Source organism: Venustampulla echinocandica (assembly GCF_003357145.1).
Source record: "Venustampulla echinocandica strain BP 5553 chromosome Unknown scaffold_1, whole genome shotgun sequence".
NCBI classification, from domain to species: Eukaryota; Fungi; Ascomycota; class Leotiomycetes; order Helotiales; family Pleuroascaceae; genus Venustampulla; species Venustampulla echinocandica.
This window is the reverse complement of record NW_022474206.1, coordinates 178164-192784: the sequence shown is the minus strand read 5'-3', so window position 1 is coordinate 192784 and position 14621 is coordinate 178164. Positions and strand designations below refer to the sequence as shown.

Sequence of the window (14621 nt, the reverse complement as noted above, 5' to 3'; positions counted from 1 at the left end):
GATGCCACAATAGATTTCAATTCAACGAAGAAAAGACGGTGGGAGGGGGGGCAGAATGGACCACGAAGAGCAATTGAGATGTTCAATCGCGCGACGAGGGAGAGGGGAGAGAAGGGGGAGAAGAAAGGTCGTCGACAGTGGGGAAAGGTGTCGATGAGCGAGAGGGAAAGAGCTCTGGAAGCTCTGGGCGGGATGGGGGTATTTGAATGCTGGGTGTGCCCACTCTGCACTTTCCTCTTTGTGCACCTGGGCAAGGCAAAGGGCAAACCAGTGAATGGACACGGGGGGACGGACTGGGCACTGGACACTGGACTGGACGCAATTGGGAAGGGCTACTGGGCTTTGTTTGTTATGATTGCGCCGGGATGGGTGTGGGGGGGGGGGTGAGAGAGGGTGTGGGCGGGTGGAGGATAGGGCGTGGTGGTAGTGGAGAACACTGCTGTAGTGCCCGGTTAGCGGCTTAACGATCAGCTTCACAGTCTAAACGGCGGCGCGCTGTGGGTGGACGGTGATAAGCGAACGCTCTGGTTGAAGGCGGTAGAGTAGCACGAAGCTGATCCTGGAGATGCTGGGTACTAGCTACCAGGTGCTACGTGCTAGCTACAGGAGATACCTACCTTCGGAGAGTCTGGGCAATACACTAGCAGCCCGATGGCGAGAGTACAGAGTCGTAGCCCCAATAAATGCCCGTATTCATATTCATGCCTCTCTTTGGCAGGTAGTACATACTACGTAGTTGGCTTGCTCTTCCTGGGCACCCAGTCCGTACGAAGCAGACCGTCATCTCTACTTCGCACGTACTCCGTATTAGGTATTTTACGTGGCAAGTCCCCGCGTATAGCATTTTGAAGGTACATGTACATGGACCTCTCAAGCTCACTGTGAAACAGTATCAGCGTAGCTCTTGAGCCGCGAACTGCTGGCTATTGCCGGTAGGGTAAATACCTAGGGTAAGGAATGTAGCACTTCAAGCGGTACCTCTTCGTCCACCAAGGTGTAGGTACCGGGGCTGTTGTGCCCTCCACATCTGCTGCGTAGGAGTTCCGCTGTATCAATTGGTGAAGACACATCAAGACAGACTTCGTATCATTCTCATTATTATCATTGATGCTGTTATTGTTGCGCTCTCGCCCAATGCTTACAGCGTTCACTCTCATCGTCCCCAATAAAAATCTCGCGATTCGTAGGTTCGTGGACCCGGTCGGTAGCTTTTCCTTGCTGCTTGCTGTCTGTCACCTTATCCCGCCTGCACCCAGTGTTGCACTACACGCACACCCTCCCCACGGCTACTCCGTATCTCCGCCTGCGGTCTGGGCAGCGTCCGCCGTGCACAGTCCGCACCGCAAGCAGGGCATCCAAGATATACCGCAGATGTTTCCCAGCCCAGCATCAGAAACAAGCCCATCTCCGGCCGCCGATCCTGGCTTATTTTGTTTCGTTTCGAGACCAGGAGAATTTTGCAGTGACCTTTTTCTCTGCCCTATCTATGACTGGGCGTGGAATTGGGTTTCCCTCCTGCGCGTTGGGAAGACAATTGAAACCGTACAGCTATTATGTCATATCATACTAGTTCCTATCCTATCCTTTAGCAGCTTAGCTAGCTAGCTGTCGACAACGCTGCATACGGAGTATAACCAACATTCTTTAGACGGCACGGCACGGGAAGAAGAATATCTTTCTGGTTATTGGAAAATGTCAATTGGGTAACGCAAGGTACTGTAACGAAGGTCTGACGGCAGCCTTTTCATTGTTTTGATACTGTAGCTTGAAGCTTCGACCTCTGGAGCAGTGGAGACTTGCCCAGGGTCAATCGAAGCCGCCTTAGCCTGGTCAATTTCGGCGCCATGGATTTGTTTAAATCAGCTAAATCGCGCACCGGACGCAATCTTCCTTGCGTGGTACGTGGGCGCGGGAGTAATGATGCCTGCTGGGCAACTAGGTTCGGGGCATTTCGCCAGCGCTGCTTTGACGTTGAAAGCTTTTGTGGGCATCCTGCTGAGAGCACCGAGCTGCGCGATAGCCAATGGCCGTCGGCATATGCTATGGGACTTGCTTGAGGGCTCGGGAGTGATGTGGAGTTGGTGACATTGGGACATGGATGGCCGTCGTAGGGGCCATAGCAAAAAGTATATTGGCAGCTCCATATCAAGCTCGAGCGGCTCACATCGTGAGATGAGAGACAATGCGAATAATAACTCAACTCGCGACGCAATGCGCGCGTGGGAGAGTTGGCAATTGAGGAGCTATTAGTTGTGTCCTTCCATTCCCGTTACGTAGCTGCCCATGATGCAATTTCCCCCACTAAAATATCTCTCGATTGGCGCGAGATACCAAAGCCTGATGAGTGACGCGCTTGCGACAGAGACGGATAGGCCACTTTTTCAGCCGTCAGGAGAGTGCCGAGCGAGCAGAGATAACTTTGTACCTGGAACGGCCCAACTGATATCCCTTTGCTTCCCTTCAGGGCATTCTTCGGCATGCTTTCGAATCCCGAATCCTTCTTGTTTGTTGCCCTGGAGACGCCGTCGATGACAATCCACCACCCACACCCCACATCGATCGGGCATCGCGAAACATGAGACATCTGCAAAAGCAATGACAACAGAGGCGTCGGCAGCTCGGGAGAGCCGCTCCTGAAGCACAAAGGTACCTACGAAGTACTCGGGTACCACATGCAAACTGCACAAGAACAAAGAGCGGGCACAAGTAAAGCACAAGTAAAAAACATAAAAAACACAAGCACAAATACTACGTTTGCCATCACCGACTTTTCGGCCCGCGAAACAAATACTGTATTCTCCGTGGGATCTTAGATTCTTGATAGCATGTGCGAAAGCAGTGTCCAGAATATGCGATTGGCAGTCAAGCCGCAATCAGCCATTACTGCTGGCCTCCAGGAACCCCGATCCATTCTTGGCGCCGTTGGCGGACGATCCTATCACGAAGGCGTCATTGCAGCCAAGAGCATTCCAGATCCAGCGAAATGCTTTCGACCATGAATAATAGCTGCATAGTAAAAAACCCTCGTGTCTCGAACTCGCAGCTGAAATTTTTGTTGGTCTGCTGGCCATTTTTATCAGTTAGGCAATCACGTCGAGGAAAACTCCTAGCGAGTCGGAATCACCGCTTCTATCAAAAGTCTAGAGCCGCCCAGCTCGCCCAGCTCGCCCAGATCCAAGCAAACCCCAACTTTGAACTTGGCGAACCGCGACTTCCCCAACCTCTCCATCGTCTTGTCGCTCGATGCCACGGCGAAAGATAAAAGCTTGATCAAGTAGCTGGGGAAATCTCCTTCGTATCTGCAACTTCACCGCCCTTTGAGTCGCCGCGCCGAATAATATGCCTCATGGCCTGGGTGCTTCTGCATGAATTGAGGCATTTGAATTGTCGTGCACGGGGTGGGGTGATTATGGTAAAACTTCGAACCTCATAATAAGTTTTTCAAATAATTATAGCCCTCTTCTAGATCTGGAGAGAATGAGAAACCTCACCGCTAGCATTTAACTCTCCACTGGATGGCCGTACTATTCTTGGACTTGCTGGCCATACTATTATAGTGACATGCTTCCAAGCACAGCTCTATAATTGTACTTGGAATCCCTCAATTAAGCTACCACCACCGCTTCAATCATATATGACATGAGCTCAAAAAGAATTATACTTGGTTTCAAGGCTTGGAAGTATCATTAACTCTCCAGGTAGTGAATATATAACAAGGCTAGCAATGCTATCACCTCCTTAGCAGAGTGAATTGGGGTTCGCTCTACGATGCCTTAATATTCCAAAAACTAATCACCCATCTTGTTCAGGGCCATTTCCAATGGTTGCTTACCACAAGGAAACGCTTCAGAACATGCAGTTCAATTATTTCTATGGTTTTTATCATATCTAATGATAGTTCAGGACCGATAGCACTTCTATGTTCGTTACCAAGATGGTCGAATATAGGACAGCGACAATAACACATTTCCGGAAACAAAAGAATAGTAGAGAGTACATTATTAATTAGTAAGAAACCCAAGAAAATGAAAACGAGAGCGGTTTAAAATTCAGCCAAGCTTCAATCTCATTCACTTTTTAGCCTTGTTCTGGTCTATCATAATGTGGTGATCCGTGCTCATCCAGCTGATTCTTTGGTACAGGGAGTTATCGAACTCACGTTGCTTCAAGATTAATACCTCAATTGAGCTCGAGAACCTCCCTGGAGTCACTAAAAGCAACATGCTTGGGTGAGCGTCGCAAAATGAATTTACACAAATTTGATCCACGAAGTACGGACCAGCCATGATGGGGTTTCTGCATTACTTGTCATTTCTCGACTACCGTACCTAGCAAAATACCAGTGTCCCAGGCAAACATCGTACCGCGGACCCTAAACACCTATCCACTCCTTTAATAACAAGAATAGACTTCCCTAGATCTAAGAGCAGCCTTGACAAAAACAACAAGATGAGCTTTTCTATTCATGGATGCCAGCAACTGCTCCTTAACGATTTGCCAAACGAGATACTGCTTTGTATAGTGGGGTACATTTCCTCGAGGAGAGATGTGAATGCCTTCTGTCGAACAAATACCCGCTTACACAACCTATTAAATCCCTATTTGTATCTTCAAAATATCAAACGGAGACACGGATCGGCTCTATTCTGGGGTGCTAAACGTGGACAAGTTGCGACAGTACGACATTTACTTGCTGGGGGTGCTGATATCAACTCCAAGGATTTTAGATCTGAGACGCCGCTCTTCTATGCAGCAAAGAGCGGGAAGGTCGCAATGGCTCAATTCTTGCTTGAGAATGGGGCGAATATTGAACTTCTAAATTGGCACCGAAAGAGTGTTCTTCATTGTGTAGCAGGTTCACGGTGGGCTGATGAGTTAACAATATTGCTGTTGCTTGAAAGGAGATCAGATATCGAGGCTACTGATGGAAGCGGAAATACAGCGCTCCATCTTGCAACTTTTGTCGAGAATGAAACGAGTATGCGGATATTGCTCGAGAAGGGAGCAAACATCGAAGCGAGGGAGGGGGATGGGAGCACTGCCCTGCACATTGCAGCTACATGTGCAAAAGTGGCTCCTGTTCAACTTCTACTCGAGAACGGCGCGGATATCGAGGCCAGAGAGCTTACCGAATGGTGCAACTATACACCACTCCATTGTGCAATGACTAGTTATCATGAAACTACTGTGCGGACGTTGCTCGAGAACGGGGCAAATATCGAAGCTACAGATAGGGGTGGGGGAACTGCGCTCCATCTTGCAGCATTGCAAGAATCTGAAGGGGCTATTCAACTCTTGCTTGAGAAAGGGGCGAAAATCGAGTCTAGAGATTCGCGTGGGCAGACTGTGCTCCATGTTGCAGCAAGCCGCAAAAGTGCAATGATCGTGCAGCTCTTACTTGAGAGACGGGCAAACATGGAGGTTAAAGACAGGAACGGATATACGCCGCTCTTAAACGCAATATTCACCTTATCACCCAATGAGACGGTAGTGCAGCTATTGGTCGAGAAAGGGGCAAACGTCAAAGCTAAAAATAATAGTCTATTAACAGTGCTCCATGGTGTAGCCAGTATTGGAAATCAAGCCCTAGTACAGCTGGTTGTTAAAAAAGGTGGTGACATAGAGGCTAAGGATGGATTTGGGTTCACCCCACTACATTTTGCAGCATACTCGACCTCGGACGAGAGGGAGGCGGTAGTGTGCTTTTTGATCGAGAAAGGTGCGAACATAAGTGCTAGGAATAATCATGGACAAACACCACTCTCCCTTGCAAGATTACATGGGCATGAAAAGACAGCACAGCTATTACTGACCGGGCAAGCACCGAGGTTTAGGAGAATTATCAACCGATGCCGTTCCGTCATGCAGAAGAGGATAGCGAGTTGAGCACGAAGCTCCTATCGACTTGGAAACTACGCTGTTGGTAGATACGTACTGCACACAGGCGACTAACCACGGACTTCGATATAATCTCTATCTCATAGTACCATATTTCCAATTTAATACGTTATGTTTCCGTCTACCTAGTACACTTTCTTTGTACTGCAATGCTCCTAGATGATAGATACTATTTGGGTTAATACTTCGTCTATATCTCTAGTTTCTATTACTATGAAAATCGATATAAGCAATCCTGCTACTCCTATATGCAGTAGCTTTGTCACGGTAGTAATCAAGCAGTACCTTTAAATAATGTTTGGATCTATAAAGCATACAACTCCCCTACAAATAAACTCGGTAGCTTTATTATTTTCTACAATCCTGTACCACGCGAAACCACTGATTCTTACGTCCCGCAAAGTTTTAATTGTAAGCTATTATAAGGTCTACACGCTCATAAACACAGGATCTCAGTTCGACCGATAGCTTTAAATTGAGGGTTGGATGAACGTTGGTAGGATAGCATTGGAGTTATGTGAGATCGGTGCGAGGTTGTGTCTGAATCTGGAGGGACATAGTCTCAGGTGTATCTCCGTATATCGTGCCTGACGGCAATTGAGCTGATTACTGACCAAACCCTTAAGTTCTTTAGGCGGGATTTCGGCACAGCCTTGGGCGGTGCGTGCCCGATTAAGGAACTGTGTATAACTAGCAGTGTGTTAAGATTCATTACAATATATAAGATTTACTATTGACTATACTGTTAGACATGAGGTATCTCGGAGATAATTCCGCATTCTACGGAGCCACGGATATCGGCTCGGTCTCGGCGATTATATGCGGTGAATGGCGACCAGCACAGACCACGAGCGCAGATTTCTACCTTCAAACATTATGTTGACTTCCCCCCTAATGATTTTTTTTATTTCTCAGGTCGTACATGAGGAAAAGGCTCGTCGGAGATAGTCTGAGGTGTTGTCCGACTATCTGTACTTGGCAGTGTTGAACGGCTCAAATACGAATCAACGGTGGCTACAGAGGGAGGGCCATGGTGGAGCCCGAACGTCGCCGCAGACGGCCAACTGTGTAGGTCCGAATCCCCTGTCAGTGTCTTCTTGCTGACACTAGGAGGAATACAGCTCCTGCTCGCTCTGCAGGAGACGCAAGATCCGATGCAATCGAGAAACTCCCTGCAGCAATTGCGTACGGTCTAGAAACAATATTTGCGTTTATGAGATTCATCCTCAATCTCCGCGGCATCATCTTGGCCAGGGCCAAACAACTGGCTTTAGCCTGGCCCAAAGTTCCCGAGAATCACTACCTGTTGACGGAGCTTCCAGCACAAGCAGAGGGTCGACAGTCGCGGGCCATCCGTCAAGCTCGCAAGATGCTAGTTCATCAAGTGCATCGACTCTTGCGAGTCAACTATCTCCTCTAGAATTCGAGTCTATGAAAAGCAGAATCAAACACCTTGAAGAACAGCTGTCTAAAACGACACTAGAGCCTATCCAGTCTCCTGTTTCGACTACGAATACTACCATAGAGACATCAACGTCAGATATGGGTGGAACTTTCTCTATCCATCGTGAAAGCCGCTTGTTAGGCCAACCTCCGACTATCACTCGTAGCGTTACGCATAAGAAACGTATGTTTGGCCAAAGCCATTGGTTTAATGGAGTTGTACTAGTAAGTCCTTGTGCTATCTATCGGGCTGTATTGGAAAAGTAAGCTGCTTAACAATTGTAAGATATTCGAGCCGTATCTACGAGACGGGTCAATGAAGGCTTGCTCTGGCGTACAAAAGTGTAAATCTTTAGCAAGGGTTATAAAATCGCAGCGGGCACCTTCGTGGCCCTCGCCAATAACGACCGAATTGCCCCCTAAAAATGTTGCTGACGAGCTCGTCGACTGTTACCTTCGGACGACTGAAACCGTCTATCGAGTCCTGCACGTCCCTACCTTCAAAAGGGACTATGGAGCCCTCTGGCTGTCAGATACCGAGCCCGATACGGCATTTTTGATTCAACTTAAGCTGGTGCTCGCCATCGGAGCTTCCACTTACGATGAGCAATTCTCCCTGCGTGTCTCGGCCGTTCGATGGGTGTATGAGGCTCAAACCTGGCTTTTGGAGCCGAAATTTAAGTCACGACTAGGCATCCAACCTCTGCAGATAAATCTCTTACTTCTGCTTGCTCGAGAAACAGCAGGTGTCGGTGAAGAGTTTATCTGGATTTCGGCCGGCGAGCTACTCAGAAGGGCAGTGTATATGGGGTTCCATAGGGATCCCGCGCATCTGCCAAAGAGGACGACTTTCGCTGCTGAGATGCGCCGAAGGCTATGGAACACAATTCTAGAGGTAACGCTACAATCTAGTTTGACCTCGGGGGGGCCTCCACTCATATCTCTCGACGACTTTGATACCGAGCCTCCCGGGAATTTCGATGACGACCAGCTCATGGCCGAGGGCCCTGTGCCAAAGCCAGAAGGCGACTTCACTCAAGTGTCCATCGCAATATCCCTCCGTAAGATGTTTCCGGTCCGTCTTGCAATCACCAAGTTCTTAAACGATTTCCGCTCTCAGGGCACATACGAGGAAACGCTTCGACTTGATTCAGAGCTAAGGGCGTCATACAAAGCCATATGCCAAACCCTCCAAGGATGTAGTTCGAGCACTGGACCTTCGCCTTCTCGATTTGAAATAGGCGTAGTGGATTTCCTAGTACATCGCTACCGCTCATCCCTTCATGTTCCGTTTTTCGGCCTGGCATTACACGAGACGGCCTATGCATTTTCCAGGAAGGTGGTAGTCGAGACTTCACTCAAAATTTGGTATGCAGCGTGCCCATCCTCGTCCACCACGGTTGCTCAGCCCCGCAGCGATACTGCTTCCCCAGATCAGGACGATTTGGCGCGACTCACAGTCTGCGGCTCTGGATTCTATCGCACCGTTGCCGCGCAGGCTACCTTGCTCATAGGACTAGAACTTAGGACGCAACTGCAGGAGGAGGAAAGTCTGGGCCCCGTACCTTTACGACCAGATCTGCTTTCCGTATTAGAGGATGCGAAAACTTGGTGCCTGCGGTGTATCAAGGCCGGAGAGACCAACATCAAGGGATATTTGATCACGTGTATAATTGCTACACAGATCGAAGGACTCATGCGAGGCCTTGGGAAGGATGAGATCTTTGGATTGATAGTCAAAGCTGTAGACGATGCTGAAAAAATATGCTTGCCGGTACTTGAAGAAATGGCGGCCCAAGGCCAGGCTGAGGAACCTGTAGAAGGTCCCCACCAAATATCATCGAACGCATCGCCTGAGGCAATGGAAAGCTGGGACTTTCTGGTATGTAAAGAACTACCATTACAGTTGCCCGTCACTTACAAGTATACCAGATGTCAGATGCCCTGTTCAATACTAACAACGCGGAGCCAATGAGCTGGATGTTCAATGACGAAAATATTCAAACGCAGGCACTTTGGTGACGAATAGATGCCGCCCTGATCCGAATGCGAATAAATCTTAAACATACCATAGTGAAGATTCGGCGACTGGAACCTGCAAAATAACACAGTCCACTGTCAACTGTAACACTAGTTGTTATCTTGTTTTCGGCGAGCACTCTGTACAATACGCTGGGTCGCTGCCCAGAATGAACTTTATGTCGGTGTTGTGGAATTCGATATAAACTTCTCCCCTTCATCCAGAGCCCAGACTCTACACAGAACGCTCCTATAAGTAGTACACAAATGGCCTTCATAATATGAGTGATAATTTGAAACAACTGACAGTTGATCAGTTAACGAGAGATGAAGCGATCTACTGTGAGACTCTAGCAGACGACAGACAGAAACTGTTAGAAAGGCCCAAAAATAGGATGCTCCGTATAATGAATACAATGGAAGAAATGTTACAAACCAAGAAAAATTGAGCTTGACCGACGATATGAAGAGCGATTGCAACGGTAAGTAGGTTTTATAAGCAGGTTCTCGGAGTGGGTAGGTGGGGGTACCTCTAGATTCCTGGGTAGCTATATCTCGAGCCCAATCCTGTTCCCTGACGTTACGTTTTCTAATAAAGTACCTTGTCTTATAACTCGAGCTCTATTAGAACTTGATACCTTTTTTAACGTCAGCTTACATACCATATACCAAGTATGGAAGCCTTTAACATTCCTGGCGCGGAACAAGTGGTCGTACTTGAGGGTCTACAAGAAATGATAGGAGATGCACCACGATACTTTTAGCTACCCATCAGATATACTCAGGGGGTTCTAGGAGTCTCGGGGGTGTGCTTCCGTCGGCGTTTAGCAGCGTTGGGGCTCTCCCAGTCCAATGATCAGGAAGAAAGATGCTGAACTGCAAATCGGACATGCCTCTATTAGCCAAGTGGTGAACATTTTATTTTACCTTGAATCACCCCTTTACCTCGACAGTGTCAACGCAATAGCCCTAATCAGCCAAGCAGTAGACTTCGGTCTTGTCTTGAATTCCTCTGCTACCACGACACGACCCTGAACAGCTTCATATAGTTTGCCGCTGATTACGTTACTCTCTATCGGGCGACTCGCGTTTTGGTGATGTACGCACCAGTTACAGGAGCGGTCTCCTTTTAAATTATCGGGCAGTTCTTACTACCGCCCTTTTTCCTTTTTTCTGCCACAGTCTTTCTTTTTCCTTGATAGAGGGCTTTTTTTCGTCACACAACCCATCGGTTATTTCTGCCGCAATCCTTAAAAAATATATTTCAAAAAGAAAAACAAAAAAAGATGCCAGCCTCTCTAGGACACCCCATATTCTCAACCCTCGAAAGGGCGGCTCTAAGCCAGAGGGACTCGCTCGTACTTTGTAACTCAAACCCCTTTTACAGACAGGTAGGAGCCCCGGTTACGAGCTGTCGCTGGCGTCAGGATATAACCTCATTTCAGGTGGGGCTAACCCCCATCCGATCGGTCACTGGACTGAGACTTCCGAAGAACCATCACTCTCGTCTACAAGTAGGCCACGGGAGAGGGAGATCTTTTCGTTAATGGGAAACCGCTTATTTTGATATATAAGGGTCATACTCGTAGGTGAGGCGAGGCAGAACTGCCACTCCGCTTTTGCTAGGCGGTCAGTTGAGCTCGTAGCAACCAAGCGTTGCCGTAACTACCTAGCTACCCAAGGCACTCTTAAATCGATATCTTGGCTACTTTCTTTTGAAGTGAAAATACTGTTTCCTTAATAGCGTCGTCTTCTGATCGAGTTCTAGCATTGGTTTAATTTAGTCCATAACCCGACGTAGCAAACTGTTATTTAATCCACCCCCCTTTATCCGACAGCTATATCCGACCCCTTATTAGAAGTCTAAAAGGAATCACCATTCATTCTCGTCTGGTGCAAAAACTTCTTCGATATGCGGCACACCAGAGCATTTCTAGCAAAGGCTGGACTTGAGGCAGCACTTCCAGCAGACCAGCAGTGTTTGCTTATTCTTAATCAATTTGAGGTCAACAATACTTCTTTGATCAAATTCTCAATGTTTGATATGAGACAATGTTTTGTGGAATATGGCGGCATGACCGACGTTGGCTACACTGTAGAATTGGATCATGTGGATCAAGCCATTGTGGGCGTCAAATTTAGATACGGCAGATTGTGACAAGCAAATGGATATATTTATTGTAATAATCGCACCTCAGAACATCAGGCTCTGATTCCACTTAGCCCACAAGACGTGCCAGATTTGTGACGCCCTGCACTATTCGCTAGACAGACATTTTCATAGCAATCGACTTGTGAGGATTATACCCCTTGATCTCAAAATCCTCCAACTTCCAACCGTCAATGCTTCCACCTTTATCGCGCTTGATTTCTAGTACCGGAAATGTCCGTGGCTCGCGTTCTAATTGTATTTTAAGAGCATCAACATGATCAAGATAGATATGCGCATCTCCCATAACATGCGTAAGACTTCCAGGTACCAGATTACAGACGTGAGCGAGCATATGGCAAAGGAGAGCATAGCTGGCAATATTGAATGGTACACCAAGGCCCATATCGCAGGATCGCTGATATAACTGACAGTGGAGATGCCCTTGCGGTTTACTTTCGCTACTCCCCTCTAGCCCCTGTCCCGGGAACGAGACATAGAACTGAGCAAACATATGGCAAGGTGGCAGCGCCATGATAGGCAAGTCCCGGGGGTTCCACGCGGAAAGAATCATTCGGCGGTCGTAAGGATCCGTTCGAAGCTTGTGTATGATGTCGGCTAGTTGGTCCACACCTTGACCAGTATAGTCCGTTGACGAATCTTTGTAGTCGGCGCCAAAATGTCGCCATTGAAAGCCATAGACTGGCCCAAGGTCACCGACCTCACGATGTGTTAACCCTCTACTATCCAAGAATTCGCGTGATCCATTGCCATCCCAAATCTTCACCCCGGCCTCGCTAAGCGCGAGAGATGATGTGTTGCCCTCGATGAACCAGAGTAGCTCGGCGATGATGGCGCGAGTGAAAACACGTTTTGTCGTAAGAAGAGGGAGGATCGGTCGCCCATTGTCATTGAGCTGGAATTTGAGTGGCCGTGGTGCAAAGATAGACAGAGTCCCAGTGCCTGTCCTGAGATGTGTCAGACTCGAAATTTGCACCTGTTATATATCAACATCAATATTAACTTACCGGTCTGGTCGTCTTTCACCTTGGTCTAAAATCTCACGGGCGAGATCGAGGTATTGCTGTTCCTCGTGTAACGCCGAAGACCCCATTGCTACCAGGTCATCCACAGAGCCCAAAAAAGGGGTTGTCAGTAATAAGGTTGAGAATATCTATTGAGATATGGTAGGAGAAAGCGCATATCGGCCAAGGTGTGATATCGACGCGTACAGTGCAAATCTCACGACGCGGGGGGGACGCGGGGCACGCGCTCGTTGTAGTCGCGAAAATAACGAGTGGCCCGTGCACAACTCTTGCCTAATACTCCCTACAGCGACTGGGAAGCTTGGAGGGGCAATCCGCAGACCTGAGATAACATTAATTCTACCTTTGTTAATAATATTGTTTTCCAAGCTGTTAGGTCTTAAAAATATTATTTTAGTACCTGTACGATTACCTGTGTTTGCCTAAACATCCCTCCAATATACTGTACCTTCCAAATTTCCCTAAGGATCACCCAATAACACCAACATCAATCGTGACGAATAGAACCACCAAGGTTTTGAATATCTTAACACAGCCAGGACAGCTGTCAGATTATTTTCCTGCCAGTAATCCGAACACTCCGAGCCACCACTTACTAAAGCCCCAAAGTATTCATGTCAACCAACGCTGAACTCGCAACTACACAATTGCCAGATGGGTCCAAAGCGGATATGGTTTTTCTCGAGTCTTCCTTTTTTAGGACCCATGGGCAGAAGCAACTGCCAACGCCGCAGGAAGTCAGAGCCAAGTCACCAGCCCCTATACACCATCCTCAACCCCCTCCTGTAAAATTTGAGGAGCTCGGTCTCATCGTCAAATATGGACCTTCCGTCTCCGTGGCGGAAGCTCAATGTCTCTGGGTTATTAAGCACTTGCTTTCTATCAAAGTTCCTGTGCCAGAAGTTTATGCGTGGCGAGTTGACGCAGGCCATGGTTTTATCTACATGGAACTTATCTATGGGGAGCCATTACGGGACCGGTGGGATTCTCTAGTTACCGCAGAGAGAACAGCTATATGTATCCATCTACGTGAAATAGTAAATTCATTGCGTGAAGTACGACAAGACCCTTCTGAACACTTCGTCGGTAAGCCAATACTGAATTTCAGAACTCGACTTGCCCCGATTAACTGGCCGGTAGGATCAATTAATCAAGGGCCTCTACTAGATATAATATTCGAGTATCAACCGCCGGCCGGACCATTCGCAACGATCAAGCACTTCAATGACTGGTTTTCTCAACTTCCTCAAAACCGGCTACTAGACACCCAGAAGTATGAGTGCCCTTATAGACCTTTCCTGCCGGATAATGGAGCAATTACCTTTACACATGGCGATCTTCATCGAGGAAATATCATGGTTTCCTCAACAAATCCACCTCAGATTGTAGCAATTGTTGATTGGGGTCAGGCAGGGTGGTATCCAGACTATTGGGAGTATTGCAAGGCTCTTTATACATCCCACTATGCTGGCACCTGGCGGCAACAGTGGATCCCGATGTTCTTGGATTGTCGGACAGAGGAGCACGAGGTTTTCGCAGAATATTTCGTTTCGATCGGGGCAATATAGAGTCTAGAGACAACAGTTTTCACAAACTTCTCAGGCGTCTACCCAATGTTTATTTCACTTTCCAGCTAAAAGCAGCTGACAACTACGTACCAATCGCCATTAAAGTTCTAAATATCCAAGGAGTTTTTTTAGGGCTAGATAGAAACGGCGAGAACGAAGGTAGAAAGAGAATTCGAGGATTTCGATTGAGACTGCCTTTTTAGCTATGTATAAAACGATTATCTACACAAGACCCCTTCCAAACTTTCACTTGGAACTAAGAAGTAGATAATCGATTTACTATTTCTATTTTAAGTAGTTGAAAGGATGTGGGAGGCTGATCGTTCTGAAGATCTAGTCGGATGGGATGAAGAGGCATTTTTTAGCATCTAACATCCGAGAGAAGAAACTATTGCAAGGAAGCCGGAATTAATGGCGGAATTGAGCAAAGGGTCTGTGGCCGATAAGAAACTTTGGCGACGGATTGAAGAAGTAACGGCATAGCCGCTGTGTATATCA

The 14621-nt window shown here is 47.6% G+C and overlaps 4 protein-coding genes across 4 annotated transcripts; 3 read left to right on the top strand and 1 right to left on the bottom strand.

The window, feature by feature from the left end:
• Positions 1–4449: 4449 nt before the first annotated feature.
• BP5553_02596 (uncharacterized protein) lies at positions 4450–5886 on the top strand (the record flags this gene model as incomplete). The annotated part of the gene is made up of 1 exon (XM_032011219.1): positions 4450–5886. One exon carries the CDS (start codon positions 4450–4452, stop codon positions 5884–5886), a length of 1437 nt encoding a protein of 478 aa, XP_031870912.1.
• Positions 5887–6928: 1042 nt separating this feature from the next.
• On the top strand, positions 6929–9363 carry BP5553_02595 (Uncharacterized protein; the record flags this gene model as incomplete). Its single annotated transcript, XM_032011218.1, has 5 exons — positions 6929–6966; positions 7012–7253; positions 7319–7566; positions 7628–9223; positions 9274–9363. The coding sequence occupies 5 exons, from the start codon at positions 6929–6931 to the stop codon at positions 9361–9363; spliced, it is 2214 nt and encodes a 737-aa protein (XP_031870911.1).
• Positions 9364–11624: 2261 nt separating this feature from the next.
• On the bottom strand, positions 11625–12623 carry BP5553_02594 (Uncharacterized protein; the record flags this gene model as incomplete). The annotated part of the gene is made up of 2 exons (XM_032011217.1): positions 11625–12477; positions 12538–12623. The coding sequence occupies 2 exons, from the start codon at positions 12621–12623 to the stop codon at positions 11625–11627; spliced, it is 939 nt and encodes a 312-aa protein (XP_031870910.1).
• Positions 12624–13169: 546 nt separating this feature from the next.
• Positions 13170–14123, top strand: BP5553_02593 (Uncharacterized protein; the record flags this gene model as incomplete). Its single annotated transcript, XM_032011216.1, has 1 exon — positions 13170–14123. The coding sequence occupies one exon, from the start codon at positions 13170–13172 to the stop codon at positions 14121–14123; it is 954 nt and encodes a 317-aa protein (XP_031870909.1).
• Between the last annotated feature and the right edge of the window lie 498 nt (positions 14124–14621).